At 62.6% G+C, this 19,114-nt stretch overlaps 1 protein-coding gene and 1 long non-coding RNA gene across 2 annotated transcripts; one reads left to right on the top strand and one right to left on the bottom strand.

Moving 5' to 3' along the window:
- The first annotated feature begins 6,605 nt into the window (after positions 1-6,605).
- Positions 6,606-13,470, top strand: MRPL23 (mitochondrial ribosomal protein L23). Its single transcript, XM_035013765.1, has 5 exons — positions 6,606-6,814; positions 8,420-8,542; positions 9,296-9,378; positions 9,962-10,035; positions 13,284-13,470. Exons 1-5 carry the CDS (start codon positions 6,606-6,608, stop codon positions 13,440-13,442), a joined length of 648 nt encoding a protein of 215 aa, XP_034869656.1. The 3' UTR covers positions 13,443-13,470.
- A 2,784-nt stretch (positions 13,471-16,254) lies between these two features.
- LOC118016190 lies at positions 16,255-18,826 on the bottom strand. Its single transcript, XR_004680774.1, has 2 exons — positions 18,580-18,826; positions 16,255-16,716 (listed from the first exon to the last, which is right to left on the bottom strand). It is a non-coding gene; the product is annotated as an uncharacterized LOC118016190 (long non-coding RNA).
- Positions 18,827-19,114: the final 288 nt, after the last annotated feature.

Below are 19,114 nucleotides of genomic sequence, written 5' to 3'. Positions count from 1 at the left end.
AAGGAAGGAAGGAAGGAAGGAAGGAAGGAAGGAAGGAAGGAAGGAAGGAAGGAAGGAAGAAAGAGGAGGCTTATTTGAATACAAAAATTAAGACAAAATGGATTGTAGACCTAAATAACTATAAAAACATAGGGGAAATCTTTATGAATATGGATCAGCAAAGATTTCCCAGGCATAATACCAAAAGCATAATCCCCCCCCACCACCAAGATTGGCAAATTGAAATTCATCAAAAATGCTTAAAATTTGCTCTTCAAATTTCATTGTATTTCACTGTAAAGCAAATGAAAACATAAGACACCAGCTGGGAGAAAACCTTCGCAAAACACATATTTCATAAAGGGCTGATCCAGAAAACAGAAAGAACTCTCACAACTCAATAATCAGAAAGCAAACAACCCAATTTTTAAAAACAGGCCAAAGATTAGAATGGGCACCTCACTAAACAAGATAGATGAATGGCAAAAAAAGCTTGTGACTAGATGCAAAACTCTGTCATTGGGGAAATGCAAGATAAAATCACAGGATACCACTCCATAAGAATGGTTAAAATTGTAAAGCCCTTTAAACATAACAAATGCTGGGCAGAATGTAGAGGGACCTCACATCACTGGTGGAAATGTTAAACGATACAATTTGGCAGTATCTGTTTTCTGAAAAAGTTAAACATACACCTGCCATGTGATGTGGTCATTACGTCCAGGCATTTCCCCATGAGAAAAGGAAATGTTTGTCCTCACAAAGACTTTCACATGAATGTAAATAGCAGCTTTATTTTTAATCGTCAAAAACTGGAAACAGCCCAAATGTCCATCAGCAGATGAATGCGTAAACAAATTGTGGCCCATCCATACCATGGCGATCAGAAGGAATGTAGGGTTGAGGCACGCAACAGCACGGATGAATCCCAAAATAGTTATGCTGGGAGAAAGAAACCAGACAGAAAAGAGGACAAGCTATATGCTTCCATTTATAGAAAACTCCAGAAAATGCAAGCTAACTAGGTCATTGGTTGCTTGATTGGGAATGAGGAGGGGCACAGGGAGGGATGAGAGGAGGGGTTGCGAGGGTCCAAGGATGCATTTGGGGGTGATGGTCCTTCTGAGGCCTCTCTCCTTGTGTGTGGACGGCCGTGCTCTCCCTGTGTCCTCATGGGGTTGTCCCTCCATGTGTGTCTGTGTCCTGATCTCCTCTTCCTATAAGGACCCCAGTCACGGTGGATCAGGGCCGCCCTGGTGACTCCTTATTACCTCCAGCCCCTCTGTAAAGTCCCCATCTCCAGATGCGGCCACATCCTGGGGTGCTGGGGGCCAGGACTCCAACATAGGACCTTGGACAGGACACAATTCAGCCCACAGCACACCCTCATAGGGAGAAGATGAGCAAAAGACATAAAGAGACAAGTCACAGAATCAGAAATGCAAATGAGCGATGAATGAGAAATGTAGGAAAGAGTACAAACACCTGTCACCAAAAAGTAGAAGTGCAAACATGTGAGACACCGCGTTTCACCCACCCCTGGGTTGACGAAGGTCACGAGGCTTTGTTACTGTGTGCCAGATCTGGCTAGAGATGTTCCTACAGGAGCTCTTGGGGAGAGAACTGTGGGCTCACAGGGCAGAGTCTCATAGCCGGGCCATGAAGGCAGGTGCGTCCCATGGTGGGACCCGTTCGTTCTCCTGGGCAGGTGAGCTGGGCTCTGGGGAGTGTGGCCTACTGGGAACCCCAAAGCCAGGACTGGGACCCAGTGAGGTGCAGGGGACGGGCCAGCAGACCCCCCAGCCTGCGGCCCTAGCCTGGGCAGCCCGGCCAATCTAACCATCAGCAAGCAGGGCCACCTCGCCCTTACGGAGCCTTCAAACAGAAGGGAACCAACCCAACCACACGGGAGGCACTCAGCGTCACAGGGACACAGGCCCTGCTGGACTGCTCACTGCCTGAGCCCCCTGGAACAAGAAAGCCAGGAGACCTGCCATGTGGAGGGGCACGCCTGGCAGTTGGTGTCTCCCATGGTACAAAACCAGGCTGTAATCCACCCCCAGGGAAGGGGCTCGGAGAGCTTCCAGGCTGGCGAATCTGTGGAGATTCGGGGACAGTGGCGCCCTCAGAGAGCCGGAGGCTCCACGGCCTCCCCCACACCTCACCCTGTGAGGCTGTTCCGATCATGGGTTTTATAATGAACTGGCGATCTAGTAATAGCACCCAAGGAGGGGCTTGTGGGAACCTCCAACCTACAGCCCACCACTCAGAGGCACAGGAGACAACCTGGATTTGCGATTGGCGTCGGGAGGGCAGGGAGATGCCCTGCCCCTTCCAGAATGTTTTGTTTGCTATGGTCTCTCACGGGTTTCAGTTGAGGAGGCAGGATTTTGAGCAAGCAAGCCTCCATGTCACCTCATGCCTGTCTCCGTGGCAGGCACACCGTTCTGGCCTTTGGAGCCCAATGCAGACTAAAGTCAAACCAGGTAGCCAGGTGACCACTGTGCTTGCTTCTACAAAGCAGTTCAGACTCAGCTGTAAATAAAGACGGGGGGGGAGTGTCTCAGTCACCCCCGCCCCTTCAGGTCCTCCTCTCCTCTTTCTTTCCCCACCAGGCGCCCCTGCACCCCAGGGTTACCTAGGGCTGGTCTGTGGGCATCTGCCTGCCCAGAACCCCGCTTCTGGGGGGCCGGGACCCTCTCCCTCCAGAAGCCTTCTCAACCCCATCCTTGCCCACTGTTCCTGCCCTCGGTGGGGGAGCCCTTCCGGGAAGACGGGGTGGCAGAGGATTACGTGCCCTTCACTCAGGTGACGAGGGGCCTCTGAGGGCCAAGGGCTTACACGTGCCACCAGGCCTTTGCACGTGCTGTCCGCTCCCACCTCCTGCTACCCTTCCCTACATGCATCTCCAAGAGCATCTGATGTATCTCGCTAGTTTACTTGGGTACCATTTTTCTCACATGGGGGACATGAACCACGGAGGCAACAAATTTATCGGTTTAATGCTGTATGCTCTAATGCTGTGTTCTCAACCCCTAGAAGGACACTGGACACATAGTAGGTTCCCAGCAAATATGGGTAAAAGGAATGAATTAGCATATGAATGAGTGAGTGCACACGTGTCCTCTCTCCTTCCTCCTACCCTCTTGGTCTGCAGCCTGAAGTCAGCTCCAAGCTCACCTCGTCTGTCCCCTCTAGCCCAGAGTCTCCCGCCACTCTCTGAAAGGAGCCCCAGCTCCCCAGCCTGGCCTGGGAAGCTCAGCATGTAAGCTGCCCTCACAGGATGGCTCCTGCCTGGGCCCACTCCTTGTCTGCCCACTGGGGGCTCCTCCTCCCCCGGGCCAGCTCACGTCACTCCCAGGGCTTCCCCAGCACCAGGCCCTGGGGGGGCCCCAGGTGGGGGTGTCAGACGTCAGCCAATGAAAATGCATGCAAAGATAAAAGCGGTGTGTTCCTGCACGCCTCTCAGAATGGCCAACATCCAGAACACTGACAACACGAAATGCTGGTAGGGGTGAGGAGCAGCGGGAATGCAGAACGGGGCAGCCCCTCTGGAAGACAGTTTGGCATTTTCTTCCAAAACTAAACACACTCTTACCATACAATCTAGCAGTGGTGCTCCTTAGTATGTACCCAACGGAGCTGAACACCCATGTCTGCACAAAAACCTGCACACCGATGTTTGTAGCAGCTTTACTCATAATTGGCAGAACTTGGAAGGAGCAAAGATGCCCTTCAGGAGGTGGATGGATGAACGGTAATCCACCCACACAAGGGAATATTAGCAATTCTAAAAAGAAATGAGCTATCAAGCCATGAAAAGACATGGAGGAGCCTTAACTGGATCTTACTGAGTGAAAGAAGCCAATCTGGAAACGCAAGACCCTGTGGGATTCCAACAATGTGACATTCTGGAAAAGGCAAAATGATGGTGAGAGCAAAGAGATCAGTGGTTGCCAGGGGTTGGGGGGATGAGCAGGAGGAACACAAGGAATTAGGGCCATGAAACTACTCTGCATGACCCCATAATGGTGGATATATGTCCTTATACGTTTGTCTAAACCCACAGAACGTCCCAACATCAAGAGTGAATCTTAAGGTCAACAGTAGACTTCAGTTAGTAATAATGTATCAGTGTTGGTCCATCAATTGTAACAAAGGTACCAGCTAGTGCAGGCTGTTAACAATAGGGACAACTGGGGATACTAGAATTTCTTGGTACTTTCTGCACAATTTTTCCATAAACCTGAAATTGCTCTAAAAATAATGTCTATTAAAAAACAATTAAAAACAAATGAAAAAAAGTTATCAGAGCTTCATATTTAGTGGAGCATCCTGCATTTTATCTGGCAACCCTAGCCCAGGGAGGCCATGCTGTTGGTGATGGGGTGGATCTGATGAGACCAGAGAATGAGGAAGAGAGAAGGTGCATGCAGGTGCCCCCGGCTCTGAGACCAGCCTCTGCTCAGAAATTCCAGGCCTGCTGGGGAGGAACCCCGTTGGCAGAGAATCAGAGAGGTGGGGACTAAGTGTCAAGGGGTCTGCACCGTGGAGACCCCATTCCTCCCCGCAACCTCCTTGAGGACCTCAGCTCCCTGTTCAGATGGGACCCCCTCCCCTTGGACCAGCAGCTCCCTCAACTGACACAGAGTCCACTGACTGCCTTCCCCCCTGGGCCACACACAACTCGGAGCCCAGCATCCAGCCACACCTCCGAAGACCCTTCCCACGCAACATCATGCCTTGGAGTTCAAATATGGCCAGAGTCAGCACTTCCTAAAAAGAAGCCTCCTGGCCCCGGGGACCCCCATGCTCCCGCTGCATCCCTCTCCCTGCCACCCAATGTGCCTCCTCCCCACTGACTTCTTCCTACACAGGACCTGGGGCCCTGCCTTTCTCCCTTCTCCATGCCTCCCCCAGCAGGCAGGCTGAACCCCACTGTCTCAGCTAACCCGTCCCTAGTACCCACTCCTCACCTTTAGTACCTCCATCCTAGGTGAACCCACTTATGCACTCCAGCCCCGCTCTATGACCCAATCCCTCCTCTCCTCAGCCTGAGGCAGCCATCAGCTCCAGCCTCCCTGCAGCCTTCCCCATGATCCACCTCCACCCTAGAGATGAGACACTTCCCCTGATTCCTGGGGGTTCCTCCTCTCCCTGCAGATTGCCTGACCCGCCCCTCATGCCCTCTTGGCTTTGAAAAGCATTGAAGTTGCTGTTGGTGCAGAGAGAACAGGCCAGTCTTGGGGGTCGGGGAGGGAGGCAGCTAAAGGGATTGAGGAATGGCCAGAAGCCATGGAGCACAGGAAACTGGTCAAGAGTGGGGTTTCGGGGCTGCAGCCTGGTCCTCCCCAAAGGTCTTCATGCTGTTGCGGGGGAGGGTTCCAGATGTGCCCTACAGAGTGGGGGTCCCCCGAGTGACGGCTGTGTGGGAAGCTGTAGGGGGAAGGGGTCCCAGGGGATGGGGAGTGGGGCCCAGGGCTGGCCAGAAGGGCTGGGAGGGGCCTTGGAGCCCCAGATCAGGGAGGGGATGAAGCCACCCTGGCCGGGTGGAGAGACGGGCCTCAGATGAGGGCCACTCACCCACCCCTTCCCCACTTTCCCATCTCCCACCTCTGCCAGCAGCTGGAAGGGTGGCTGGCCATGGTCTACAGTTGCTGTGGGCACCAGGGCACGACATATGGGGTGCAGAAGGGTGTGGGGGCGACATGCGGGACTAAGTGGGTCTGCAGGGCATTGGCCAGGTGTGAGGGGCAGGGAGTGGGCAGGATGAGGTGCCTGGGCAGGGTGAGGGGACTGGGCAAGATGGGTTCTGGACACTTGAAGGGTTTGCGGGACTTGGGAGAGACCCAGGGGCATGAGGGATTCTGGGCTCTTACAGGGCGTGCAGGTCAAGGGTGCGGCCCAGATGTGCAGGCCAGGTAGGGGCCAGGTGCGTGGGTCAGGGGGCAGTGGACAGGGAAGGGGCAGTGGGGTAGGGACGTGGGTCAGGGCCGAGGAGACAGGAAGGTGGGGCAGAATGAGACAGGTGCAGTAAGTGCGGCAGGTGCGGTAGGCAGGGCGGTGGGGGCAGGTGTGCAGGTGAGGGGCCGTGGGAGAGGCAGTGGGCGGGGCAGTGTGGGCAGGTGCGCTGGGCGGGGCGGTGGGTCAGGTGAACGGGGCGGGGCGGGGCGGGGGCGGGGGCCGAGGCAGTAGGCGGGGCCGTCGTAGGGGCAGTAGGGTGGGGCGATGCCGTGGGCGGGCCGTGGGCGGGGCTACCTAGTGGGCGGGGCGACGGGACAAGTGAACGGGCGGGACGGCAGGTGATTGGGGCGGGGCGGTGGGGCAGGTGCGCGGGGCGGGGCCGGGCGGGGCCGGGGCGGGGCCGGGGGCGGGGCGCCGCGGGCCCTCCCGGAAGCCAGTGGGGGGGGGCGCGGGGCCTGGGGGCGGGGGGGGGGGCGGGGCGGGGGGGGCGCGGTGCCGGCCGGGGGCTGCGGGCGCGGCGGGGACGTCGAGCGCCCGCCCGGAGGGGCGCCCCCGCCCGCGTCGCCGGGACCCCCGCAGCGCGCCCCCGCAGCTGAGGCTGACGCACTCGTGTCCCCGGCGAGCGCGACCGGCCCCCGATGAATGAGCGATCGCATGCACGCATGCGCGCTGGCGCCGGCTGGGCCCGCGGCTCGGGACCCCGTGTTGGGGGGCGCGAGTGCGCGCCGGCAGGTGCAGAGGGGCCGAGGCGCCCGCGCGGGCTTGGGAGCCGCGGGGCCGGGGCGCGGCCTCGGGGCCGGCGTGTCCACGCGGCGGCCGGGGAGGCCCGGGAGGAGAGCGGGCGGGGGCGCGGGGGAGGGTGGGATCGCGGGTGAGTCACCCTCGGGGCCGCGGGGAGGTGGGGCTGGTGGCAGCCTGCCAGGTCGCTGAGTCGGGAGCAGGCGGGAGAAATTCCGAGTTGCACTCGAGCCGTGTGGATGCCGGGCCTGTGAAACCCGGGAGGGCCAGGCGGCCGAGGGCGCGGGGTGGGCCCGCCGCTGGTGCGGGCCGGCGACGGGGGGCCAGGAGGAGGGGGCCCCGCAGCGCTCGGCGGGCCCTGCGGCTTGTCCCGGCCCTCCCGCGGGTGGCGAAGGACGGGGGGTTTTCGAGACCGTGGGCGCCTCGGGGACTCTTGTCCTGCCCACCTCAGGCCTCTGGCCGCTGACCCTCACACTGGGCCTCCCTCCACCCCCACCCCCACCCCCGGCCGCGGGCGGCCCTCCATCCTCAAGCCCAGGGACCTGGGCAGAAGGAGGCTCCCCACCCGCCCCGCTCCCCGAGGGCCTGCCCCTGCCCCCCTGCAGTGCCGCAGTTGGTCGCCAGGGGGAATGAGTGAGCCCCCTGGGTGCCCGGCCTTTGGCTCGAGCTCCAACGGAGGGTAAAACAAGGCAGGCCTCTCGCTCGGTGGGCCCTGAGAGGACGAGGCCTGCGCGCTTCAGAAGCCGCCCTTCAGCCTCTCAGCACGGCCCGCCCTGCGGTGGAGACGGCCCCGGGGGTGCTGCTGGGCCACTGGCCGGCCTCGGGTGGGTGGCCCTTGGCCGTTCAGTCCTGCGCTGCCCTAGCCTCCCGGAGCCCCCGTCCCGTCCACATGCCCCGGTGCCCGCTCAGCCCTGAGGCTCACCCTGGTCCGCTCGCCCCCTGGCCCTCCTCACCCTGCCCAGCGTGGAATTTGGCCTCCCTGAGCCCCCCTTGCAGGGTGCGGGTTGTCCCCCAAGCTCGGGGGGCCCCGGGCGGTGCTGCAGAGTGGCTAGCAAGGCTGCTGGTGAGACTCGTGGCCTGCGTGCCCACCCTCCCCAGGCCCGGCCCCCTGGCCTCCTGGCAGCCTCTGCAGACCACAGGCGCCCCCCTCGGCTGGCTGCCTTGCCCTCGCAAGCCCAGAGCGCAAGTGCACGTGGCAATGGCTGTGGGTGGTGGTGGCCTCTCACTGCTTGGCAGCTGCCTCTGCTCGCCCTGGGGGTTCTCAGGGTAGGGGTGGGGGTTAACGGGTCGGGTGACGGGTGCTTCTCCCACCCACATGGAGAGTGTGCAAGTGACGCCCGCCCTTGCTGCGGGGTGAGCCAGGGCTGGGAGCGACTCCACGGCAGGCAGCCTGCCCGTGGGGCCATCACTTTGAGCGAGCGAGGCCTCCAAGCCTGGCCACCAGCACCTTTCGGGGGCCACGGTGGGCGTGCTCTCTACGGGCCTATTTCTTGAGTCACTCCATAGCCCTTTCCGAAGGGCCCGCAGCCCACACGAGTTGATGGGCACCGGGGGTCTCGGGGCCCACGCTGGGCAGAACCGTGCAGTGAGCAGAGGGGGCCCTGGGGCGCTGGCCTGTGGAGAGCCCCCCCCCTTTGCTTCCCGCTCCTGCTGCAGTGGGTAGACAAATGGAGGTCTGCTGGGGGCGACCCCGGGGTCCCGTGTTCTGTGTTTGATGCGGACAGTCTCCTCGTCTCAGGTACCCTCTGTACCAGCTGGGCGGCCCCCAGCTCCGTGTCTTCCGAACAAACTTCTTCATCCGGCTGGTGCGGCCCGGCTCGGTGCAGCCCGACGACACCGTGCAGTTCCGGATCCCCATGGAGTAAGCCCCTGAGGAATTCAGGCTGGGGAGTGCCCCCGGGGCTGGCCGTCCTGCTGGTGTCGCAGACCTGGCTCCTACGTGTGGCTTCTCCCCGCTGTGAAAACACCACAGGCAGCTCTCTGAGCTGCTCTGCAAATATTGACCGAGGGCCTGCTGTTTGCAGAGCCTGGGGTGAGGCCGGGCTGCCCCCCACGCCCTCCCCTCCCCCCACGGCCCCCCCACCCGGGGGAAGCCCAGTGGAGGGCCCAGCGCCTCTGTAACTGCGTTGAGCTCCGCGCTCTTCCCAGGCGCCTGGGCCCAGGCTCTCGGAGCTTCTCACCACAGCTTCCAAAAACCTAGTTTTCCAGCGGTTCCCTCGCAGAGGCCCCGGGCACTGTCCCCCAGGCTGCAGGGCGCTGCTCTGATGCCTCAGGATGTGACCGTCGCCGTGCATGGGCCTGGGGTCAGCTTGAGCTTGAGTGGCAGCCTTCAGAGGCCGGGCAGGAGTGGCCAAGGGCCACGGTGATGATGCCATTTCAGGTGGAAAGGGGAGGGGGCCTAACCCACCAGCACCGTGGCCACCTGGTGGGCTGGGCTCTTGGCAGCCTGGGGCACCGCCACATTGGCCCTTCCCTGGGGAGAGCTCTGCCTGGGAGCCTGGCCCCTACGGCCCCCCACTCATATGTGGGGGACAGGAGAGCACCGGGTGGGGTCGGGTGGCTGCTTTTCATCTCAGCCTGGCTGGGACTTGCTTTTCTTTCGTCTCTACCCCAGGATGACCAGGGTGGACCTCAGGAATTACCTCGAGCGCATCTACAACGTGCCCGTGGCCGCCGTGCGGACGAGGGTGCAGCATGGTGCGTGCCAGGCCCCTTCTGCCCTCTGGGGGGGTGGGCACGCCCCCGGAGCTTACGAGGCCTCGTCCCAGCCGCTGTGGGGGACTGGTTCCTGCTGGGGAGCTGAAGTGCTCAGGGCCGCAGGGGCTCCCCCAGGCCCACACTGCCGACAGGGCAGAGCCGGGGCTGGAGCTCGGGTGGGCCACCCCGCTTCTGCTCTAAGCTCTGTCCTCGACCACCTCGGAAGCGGGGTCAGCAGGGCGCTTTCCTCTTGGTTCCCTGACCCCCCCACTGCACTCCGAGTTGTTAGGGACGGCAGCCTTCTGTGTTGGGTCGCTGTGCTGACGAACGGGAGAAATGGGTCTCCTGACTTCTTTTAGACACATTTGGGTGTTTCACGGAGCAGAGAGCCACGGTGGTGACGCTGGCTCCTCGAGCACAGCCTGGACCCGTGAGCCGGTCACATTCGGCTGTGACACACTGTCATCAGTGGGAGACCAACCAATTCTTAACATGTCTGCCTCTTTCTAGAAAGTGGGTTCCTGGGTGAGTTTTACTGGAAATCTCGTGCTTGGAGTAAAGTGTGTCTCCCCCTCCCCAACAGGTTCCAACAGGAAGAGGGATTACAGAAACGTCAGGATGAAGAAACCAGACTACAAGGTGGCCTATGTGCAGCTGGTGAGTGGGCTTCGGGCAGAGTCCCAAGTCCTGGGCGTGACTTATCACGACCGTGACCTTGGTGCGGGGGACGTGTTTGTGCAGCGGCCCCCGCCTGGGGCCCAGGGAGGCCCTGCGAGGCAGGATCTCAAGGACCATGGCAGGCGCGGGGCAGAGCCTGCACTCAGCGCTAATCCCCAGTGAAGCCCCAGGCGGAGCTGGTGCTCTGAGCACATTCACCCCGTGGGAGGAGACGGCACGGGGCATTTTGGAACTTCTCTGGGGCCAGCCGTGTTGGGCCCTTGGACTTTGAATGTGCTGTGGGCTCGGGCAGCCCCACTCAGGCCCCGGGGGTTTGGGCTCAGGCAGAAACCAAAGCTCCTGCCTCTGGAGCGCGTGTCCTTGGAGGGATAGGCCCCCGGGGGAAGGGGGAGGCAGTTGATGGCCTGGGGGTAAAGCTGCTGCAGGGGCCTGGGTCTCAGAGCTGGACCCGTTCGGTGTGCCCTGGGGTCCTGGCTGAGCCCCCTCCCCTCTGGACTGGGTTGTGGGACTCTGGCACATTCCGCCAGGTTCTCTTGACCGTGTATCCTGCCTGGCCTGGGGCGTGGGGAGAGGGTCCAGTGCACCATCTCTGTCCAGCAGAGAGGAAGCCCCCTGCTCAGGCTCTCCCCTTCCAGAAGGGACCCTAGATGTGCTTCTGCAGATGAGCCCTCCAGGAGATGGCAGGGTCCCCCGCCACCTCCGTGCAAACCCGCCAGGGAGGGCCCTGATTGCAAGGCCCATTAGCTGCCCCTGCTGTTTGAAACCCCCGGTGGCCGGGGTGGGGGGGCCTTCTAGATTCTTCCATACAGGGTGGACAGCTGAGCTGAGCCCATGGCGGGCGGCGGCTGGCCGTGGCCGCTAGATGGCAGTAGCGCTATTGTGGAATGCGGGCCCCCCCCCCCCCCCCCCCCCCCGGGCCTACAGCCCTATTTTGGGCAAGAGGAGGCAGTTAAGAGACCGAGTTAGCGTGGCAACTTCTCTGAAAAACAGTCACAGTTGTTGTTCTAAACAGGGGCCCCCGTAATTATTTGGCCTAATATTTGCTGTGCATAAAATCAGCCAATCCAGGTGGAGAGAGCGCCCGTTGGCCATATAAAGGCGCCTCTGTCCTGTGTGTGAAATCGGGCCATCTGTCTCTGTCACGCGTGCGGGCTGACACCCCCTGTGTGGGCATTCGCCACCAGGCCTTCTGCGGGCCAACGACAGTTACAAGTGGCTTCTGAGTCACCCGAGCCCTCGCATTCTTCCCCGGGCCCCACCTCAGCCCCCTTCAATGTGGTGCACGCAGCTGCCGCGGGGCGCGTCCTTCTCCCCCCCCATGAAACCCGGCCGCACAGCCGGGGGCAGAGGCCCCGCTGGGCACGGCGCCTGCAGGCCCACAGTGACATTCAGGGACGTCGTGGTGGGCCCCCCGCCCCCCAGTCCCGCACGCCTCTGCCTGGCCTGCAGACCGGCAGGAAGCTCGGGCCCTTGCCCTCTGAAGGGGTCCCCTCTCTGCCCCCATCTGCCGGGGCCGACCTCTCCCAGCGTGTCCCTGTGGGCCCCGCTCTGGGGCTTCTAAAAACAGAGCTAATTGTAAAGCACACAGAGGGTCAATCACGAACACAAATTAAGTTTCCGAATCTATTTTGGGTTGACTGCTGCGGAAGAGCCCGTCCGGCGGGGTGGGGGCCCCTGCCCCCCCCCCGACAACCTGATACATATCTCTGCGGGTCTGCATCCCCCACGCGGCAAGCAGAGTGTCGCCCGGCCGGCAGGAGCCTTCTGGGGCCAGGCGGTGGCCCTGGGGGCACCTGGGACCGCCGGCCTGGGGCCGGTTCCCACACTGCTCCTTTCCTGGCCTTCCCTGCTGAGCCGCTCGTTGCGCGCCATGGCGGGGATTGAGGGTTTACTTTTGAAAGTACAAGGTGAAGTTCCCCGGAGAGGGGCGCCCACAAGTGGCTCTTGTCTCTGGTGAGAACTGAAGAATTTCTTTCACCGGCTCCGTCCGTTTTTCCGGAGCTATTGCAAATTGGCATCTTTGTATTTATATTTTAAAATGTCATTTTGGGTTTCCCCCACCTCAGAAAACTAGCAAAATCACCTCGATATATTAAACATAAATCCCCGTTCTGGGCAATCAGCCCTGCGTGTAAACTCTTGCCCTTTGGTATTTTAAAAAAGAAAAAAAAGCAGCGTTGAGCCGTGTAAGCTAATCCTGCTGCAGGCTGGCTACTGAGCGCACACAGCCCTGCTTTCTTCACTCGGGCCCGCGCTCCGCGCCATGTGATCAGAATTTATAAACCTTCCCTTCTCGGGTGGGGCGTGCGGGCTGTTTCAGATCATACTTGGCCGCCTGCCCAAAGCCAAATTTCTTTACAAAACAAGGGTCTCCAAGAACCAGCGCACTTTACTGATTTTACTTATTAAAATTTTCCAGATACGGATGCCGTCCTCCATCCTTCTTTGCCCGTCTGGAAACAGACAGCGCTGCCCTGGCACGCACCCCCCTCCTGCGCCCTGGTCTTGGGGGGCTGCCCCGTGAGCCGAGGCGAACTGAAAGGGCACCTCACAGTTGCCGGGGCCCCCTCCTCCGCGCCCACGGGGGCCAGTGCTCCGCACACGTGCTCGGGGGTCTGGGCTGGGGCTTGGCCGACGCTGGCACATTCTGAACTTTTAGTGAAAGACGTAAAACCAGTTAATTTGCAAAGCCGGTCTTGATTTATAGACTGCTGCATATGTACATTTCTTTGTACGTTATATGCGTTTTATTTGCCAAGCTCCGAGCCAGGAGGAGGGGTAGTCTTTAATGTGGGTAAAGGCCTGTAGGTATTTTGGATGGAAAAAGTTTCAGCGCGGCACCAGACGTTATTTGTGCCGTGTTTTCCTGTGCCTCGCTCCTGCCCCCCGGTCCGACCGGGCTGCCCCCGCGCCCGTGAATGGGCGCTTTGCTGGGTTGCTTTTAATGAGGCTCCAGCGCTGCAGACACCACTCCATAAAGAGATAATGCCGATGAAAAGGGGCATTGTCCGGAGTCATGGCTTCCCGCTGTTAGATAAAAGCCAGTGGCAGGCCGACATGTTTGCGTTCCAGGCGGGGACAGCGCCCTGGATGTGCTGGCCGCGTGTCCGTCCCGGGGGGTTGGTGCAGCAGGGCCCTGTCAGGCTGTCCTCCTGCCTGGAGGCTCCCAGGGCCGGCACGGCACCCAGAGTCGCGGCTCTGAGCCCGAGTGCTTGTCCCCTCCGCAGGCCCATGGACAGACCTTCACGTTCCCCGATCTGTTTCCCGAGAAAAATCACGGCAGCCCCGGTGACAACGACATCCAGGACAAGCTCCTGGAGGGGCAGAGGCAGAGGCAGAGCCGGGACCCCCGGCGCGGCGGCGTGCCCGACTGGTTCGGCCTGTGACGGCCCCAATAAAGTCCTGTGTGTGGAAGCCCCGGGCTGTGTGTCCTCTGTCTCCGGCGTCCAGCGCAGGGCTGTGCCCCGCGCCCCACAGTGCACACGGCGCCTGCCTGCAGGGACAGAACAGGGCCCCTGTGGCCCGTTCGGCCCCACGAGCCTAAGGCGAGGCGGTGGGGGGGGGGGTGCCCCCATGAGAAGGGTCTTCGTGAGGAAGGTTGTGAGGAGGGGTGGGGTGAGCGCCACGGGCAGGGAGCCCGTCCTGCTGAGGGTCCAGGGCAGCACCATTGGTGCCTCTCGAGTGGGGAGGGGTCCACGGCAGGACCCAGAGGAAGCGATGTTCAGCAGATGCCAGCCTAGTGCAAAGCAGCGCGTGGAGGGCGGGAAGCGGGAAATGGAGGACGAGGTGGGAAGGACCAGCAACCTGAAGGCCCGAGGACGGGATGATATGGCCAGTGGCCATCGGCACCCTGGGGTGGACGGTCTGGAAGGAGACAGCATCTGGGGACCCACAGTGCGTGCATCGAGGGGCCTGGCCCTGAGATGTGCGGGCAGCCAAGCTGGCCTCTGTGCCCTGCAGGCCCCTGTGGCGGGTGCCCCGTGAGCCCCGGTTGCTGTGCCCTGAAGGCAGGTGGCAGGAACTGGGCCGAGCCTGCCGAGCTGGGGCCGTCTGCGTGTGCGTCTGCGTGTGGGCTTCATGCAGACAGGTTGGGCCTAGGGATTTGGGAGCAAACCAGAAAGCCCTGGGGTGCTCAGGAGAGTCGGCCACACCGGCCCTGGGGTAGGACACGGATGCCACCAGGCCTCGGGGAACCCCATCCTCCGGCACTGCCCTCCTGTGACCTAAGGAGGGCCCTGGCTCTTTCCTCCTCGGGGGGCCTTGCAGGGGCAGGCGGAAATGGGGGCTGGCTCGGCAACCCCCTTCTGCCCTGAGGGACACCCGGACCGGGGACGGCCGCGTCACGTGGGCCTTGCAGCTCCCTCCACTTGGAGGGTGAAGGTCCGGGCAAACGCCGCCCTTCAGCATTGATTTAAAGTGATGGGGAAGGTCCGGAAGGCGACCGGAGAGCAGAGTCAACGGTATTCTCCTTAGAGAAATAATTCATGGGGCCCCGCGGCCCTGAGGACCCCAACTCAAGGCTGGGAGAGCAATCCCATCCTTCATCCAAGCACGTCCAGCACGGGCCGCCACGCACACCCCAGACGCAGCCCAGCGCCTCCGCCGGCTGGCCTCCCTGAGACCCCCGTGTCCCCCCACACCCCCGCCCCCAGAGGCACGGTCATCTTTCTGCCGGGGGGAGGAGGAAGGGGCCGGAGAGCAGCCATGTCCTTGGTCTCCCCTGCACCCCCAGGGCCGGCAGAGCCCCCTCCGCACCCGGGGCCCAGTGACGGGCCCAGGGGAATGAGGGTGGAGGAGAGGACAGCTGTGGGGGTTGCCTTGCAGGTCCTCAGGAATCCAGGAAGTGGGCCTGCAGCTGGGGGGCTGCTCTACCCCCACCCCAGGCCCGGAGCCTCAAGGAGGAGCCGGCTGGACACCCCTTCCCCTCCGAGCTGCTCCCTGGCTGGAGGCTGAGGAGGGAGAGGGCCTGGGCCTTGCGAGGTCCGTCTCTGCCCCTAAGACAACGGCCCCACGGTTGTCCTGGCCGTGACTCAGTGTCCCCTTGTTCTGCACAGCGGGAGACAAACTCCAGATCTCTGCATGGGGGCCAGACGGGGTCTCCCACACTGCGAACAAACACCCAACGGGCCCCCCTTGGCCGGACACCTCACATAGGGCTGGGCGTCCCTTCCCATGGGGATGGTCCTGCAGGGAGCACGCAGGGCACCAGGTCGTGGGGGGAAGTCCACGGACAGAGGGAAGGAGGGAGAGCCCCCAGTGCTTCCCCACCCCCCGCGAGCCCCCCATCTTCTGGGATGTTCGTGTGTCGCCATGTGGGAGGTCTGTTTACTTTGCAAGGGGAGTGAGAGACCGGGGGACGCCAGGTTACAGCAAAAGCAGAGGCCAGCAGGGCAGGGCTGAGGGGGCTGGGGCCGGGAAGGGCCCTGGGGACTGCCACGTGCTCTGCTCAGTTCCTGGTCTGTGCTGATGAGTTATAGCTGCAGCGGGCGGGCCCCAGGCCCCCAGGGACACATCCCAGGCCCCCCCAGCAGCTCCAGGTGAGGCCCAGCCGCCCAGGGCCGCCAGGAGGGAGCGGAAACCCATCTGGCCACAGTCCGTCAGCGGCTGGTTTTCCTCTTCTAGGGCCGACGAGTCGTCCCCAGGGCTGTCTCCCCAGCTCCTAAGACATGGCTTAAGTCTCTGACTGCAGATAACAGCGGGGAGCTGGGGCAGGGGCCCCCACCCCTCCCACCGGCCAGGCTGCGGGGCCCTCTGCCAGGAAAGTGCCCACACAGCTTCCACAGCCCAGAGCCCCACGTCGGAGGGGGGGCTCCCTGCCTTCTGGCCCCCGTGTGCACCACCTCCCCAAGAGCCCCCTTCCCATGGGCCCCCAGCCCCCCAGCCCGGGACCCAGGCCCAGGGACGCCGCACTTCCCCTCATCCCCCACCCACCCCTCCGGGGCCTCCTGGAAGGCACCTCTGGAGTGACCGTGCTCCCCCCACTTCCTGGCTTTCATGTGACCCTAAATTCTGCTAGTTTATGCAGGAACATAACTGGGGAACGGCCAACCCCAGTGAGCCCGCCGAGCCAGACGTGATGGCCCCATGTCCCACCCCGGGAGCAGGGAGCTGGGTGGTGAGCTGCCGGCCCCCGGCCCCCCGCTCTCGCCTGACCCGGGGCCTCCCTCCCGGCTCGCAGGGCAGGGCATGCACGTCCTCTCCTATCTTCAAACGGCTTTATGGAGACATAGTTCACATACCCCACCACCCGCCCACTGCAAGTATGTCGTGAGGTGTCCGTACTTTCGCAGAGCCTTGTCTCCATCCTGTGATCCCTTTCAAAACATGTTTGTGTTGTCCAGAAAGCAGCCCTGTGCCCTGCGGCCAGCCCTCCTCACCCCCCTCACCCGCCCCTGCTGGCCACAGCTCTGCTCTCCGTCTCTCCAGGGGCTCGCCTGCCCCAGGCGGGCGCGGTGGTCGGCGCGGCGGTCAGCACGTGGTCGGCTTGGTGGTCGGCTTGGTGGTCGGCTCAGTGGTCGGCTCGGTGCCCCCAGGTTCGTCCATGCTGTGGCACGTCGCAGGATGAGCCTTGGAAGGCCGCGTAATGCTCCGTGCTGTGTGTGTCCACGTGGGTGAATCCATGCTCTGTGGCAGACACTGGGGTTGCTTCCTCCGCTGGGTCTGCGATTTTGGGGACACACGTGTCTGCGTTGTCCAAGGAGGGGAGGACTGGGTGCTTTTCCCGGAGTGTTCCAGGCGAGCTGGGGGCAGCCTGGCCATGGTGGAAGGATTGTCCCTAAACATCCGTGGAGGCTGCAGAGATGGGCCACGTGCACGGCCGACCCCACCAGTGAGGCCTGGATGGGGCAAGTGCCCGGGAGAGGGGCTCTTCAGGTTCGGGCAGGAGCCGGGGCGTGGGGGCGGGGAGCCTCCCCTCCAGCGAGACTGGCACTGGGAGGGGCTTCAGCCCTGGGGACCCCAGCCCCCCTATGGCTCCTTCCCTGAAGGCTGCACCTGGGGCCCCCTCCCCTTACATGCCACCCCGCCCTCACCCTCAGGAATCCTTGTTTGCCCAGGTGTGGGGCGGCCGGTAGAGTGGGCTGCTCCCCACACGTCCGGGGGCCCCGGGCCGAGCCCCGGTCGCCTGTGTGCAGGTGCCTGCCACATCTTTGCAACTGACTCAAAGTCCCTTCAGGGCAAAGAGGAGCCCTCCTCTTCCCACCGCCCCACCGCGCCAGGACTCCCTCCGTGGCGGACCCCCAGCCACACTGCAGGGGGGCCCCTCTTCCTGCTGTTGCCCACCTCGGGGGCTCCACAGCTTGGGGGTCGGAGGGGCCGGGCCTCCTTGCACCAGCTCGGCCCGGAAGGAACAGCAGCCGCGGTGCGAGGCTCTGCTGCCCGCCGGCCCGCGGGCCCCGGGACTGGGAGACCAGTTCAGCATCTGCGTTTGCTCCTTCCCGACTGAGGTCATCCCAGCACAATCCCCCAAATCACTTCATTATTTCTTGGTAAATAGGGCTTTTCCTAGTCAAAATCATCAGCATTTTTGTGTTGCCCCCACATCTGGCTTTGATTGGCCCCAGCCTCCTCGGATGGATGCTGGAGCCCTGACGTTATGGTGAGGGAGGAGAGGCCGGCCTGCTTCCCTTCCCGCTCAAGGCCTGGCCCGGGGGGAGGGGCGGGCGGGGGAGGGAGACCCCAGGCCTTTCCCCGCACGTCTGTGCGCTCTCTGCCTGGCCCCAGGCTCTGCAGGGGGAGCCCCGGGCTCTGCCTCCCTTGGCTATGTTCTCAGCCCTCCCTGCGCAGAGTCCCCGGCCCCCTGGCCCCCTGGCCTTCTCCTCCTCGGTGTCCCCCACACCCCAGGACAATGCGAGCATTTCATCCCAACCCCCCCACACACACACACTGGGATCTCTGCCACCCCCTCTCCTTGAGGGACGCATGACAGGCAAGATCCCCTGACCACCCCCTGCCCCCGCCCCGCAGCTCCTCCGCATGGAGCTCAGAGGAAGTCCGGCGAGGAGGGTCCCCAGTGCGCCTGCCCCTGCAAGGACAGGAGTCTGCAGGGCTGAGGTTGGACCGAGGTTGGGCCGAGCAGCCCTCACTCCTTAGGGCAGCAGGAGGCTAGGAGATGATTCCACCAGGCACCCCCCTCCCCACGCATGAGCACCATGACCCTGCACAGCTATCTGGGTCCCCGAGAGCATGGTCCTGGGACATTCCCTACGGTGCTGGGGGCAGCCCAAAGACCACCCCTGAGCTGGTGACCGGGCGGCTGGGGGGCAGACACCTGTGACAGGCCCCGGGGAAGCAGGACAGCCTCTGCCCACGGCCCGCCGGGGAGGGGAAGCTCGAAAATCCTCCAGAGGGAGCTGGGGAGACCCCCAGGTGGGTGTTCGCGGGGGGGCCCCCAGCCCCCTCCCCTGGCCGCTGCAGGCCTTCCCTCCCCGCCGCAGGGGAGGTGCCTCCCAGAAGCCTTTGCGGCGGGCCCAGGGCAGGGGTGACGCGCCCCCTTAAACAGAACAAGGTGCTGGCCTTTCATACCTTCACTTTACGAAGTGTTGGGAATTCCGAGGCCCAAACAGCTGGATGTTCCTCAGCAGGTTCTCCCTGGGACTTCACCGGCGGCCAGGCCCTAAATAATTCTTATAAAAACCACGTCAGCCCCCAACTGTGTGATATCTGATTTGTAGCACTAATAAAACCCCACGTCTGCGAGCCCGGCGCTGAGGACGCCGCTTCCCGCCGCTGCGTGCGTGCACACGTGTGCACACGTGTGTGGTGTGCACGCACGCGCATGCCTGTGTGAGTGAGCGGGTGAGTGCGGGGAGCCCTGGGGGAGGGGTGGCTCCGGGGAGTCCTGCCTCGCTGAGCCCCGCACGCCCGCTGCCTGCCTTGTTCACCAGAAAGCTGCGGCTGGTTGGCCGGAGGGTGCAGCCCCTGCCTGAAGCTGCACAGCCCTGGGGAGAGAAGGCAGTGCCAGGCCGTGCTCAGAGGGTGTCCCGCTCCCCAGGCCCAGTGGGCAGGGTCAGGGGCAGCCCCCCGCCCTCAGAGCTGGGGCCGCCCCCGGGCTGCTCTC

This window comes from Mirounga leonina, unplaced genomic scaffold (genome assembly GCF_011800145.1).
Source record: "Mirounga leonina isolate KUSES-001 unplaced genomic scaffold, KU_Mleo_1.0 Mir_166, whole genome shotgun sequence".
In the NCBI taxonomy this organism is placed as follows: domain Eukaryota; kingdom Metazoa; phylum Chordata; class Mammalia; order Carnivora; family Phocidae; genus Mirounga; species Mirounga leonina.
This window is presented reverse-complemented; position numbering and strand designations above follow the sequence as displayed.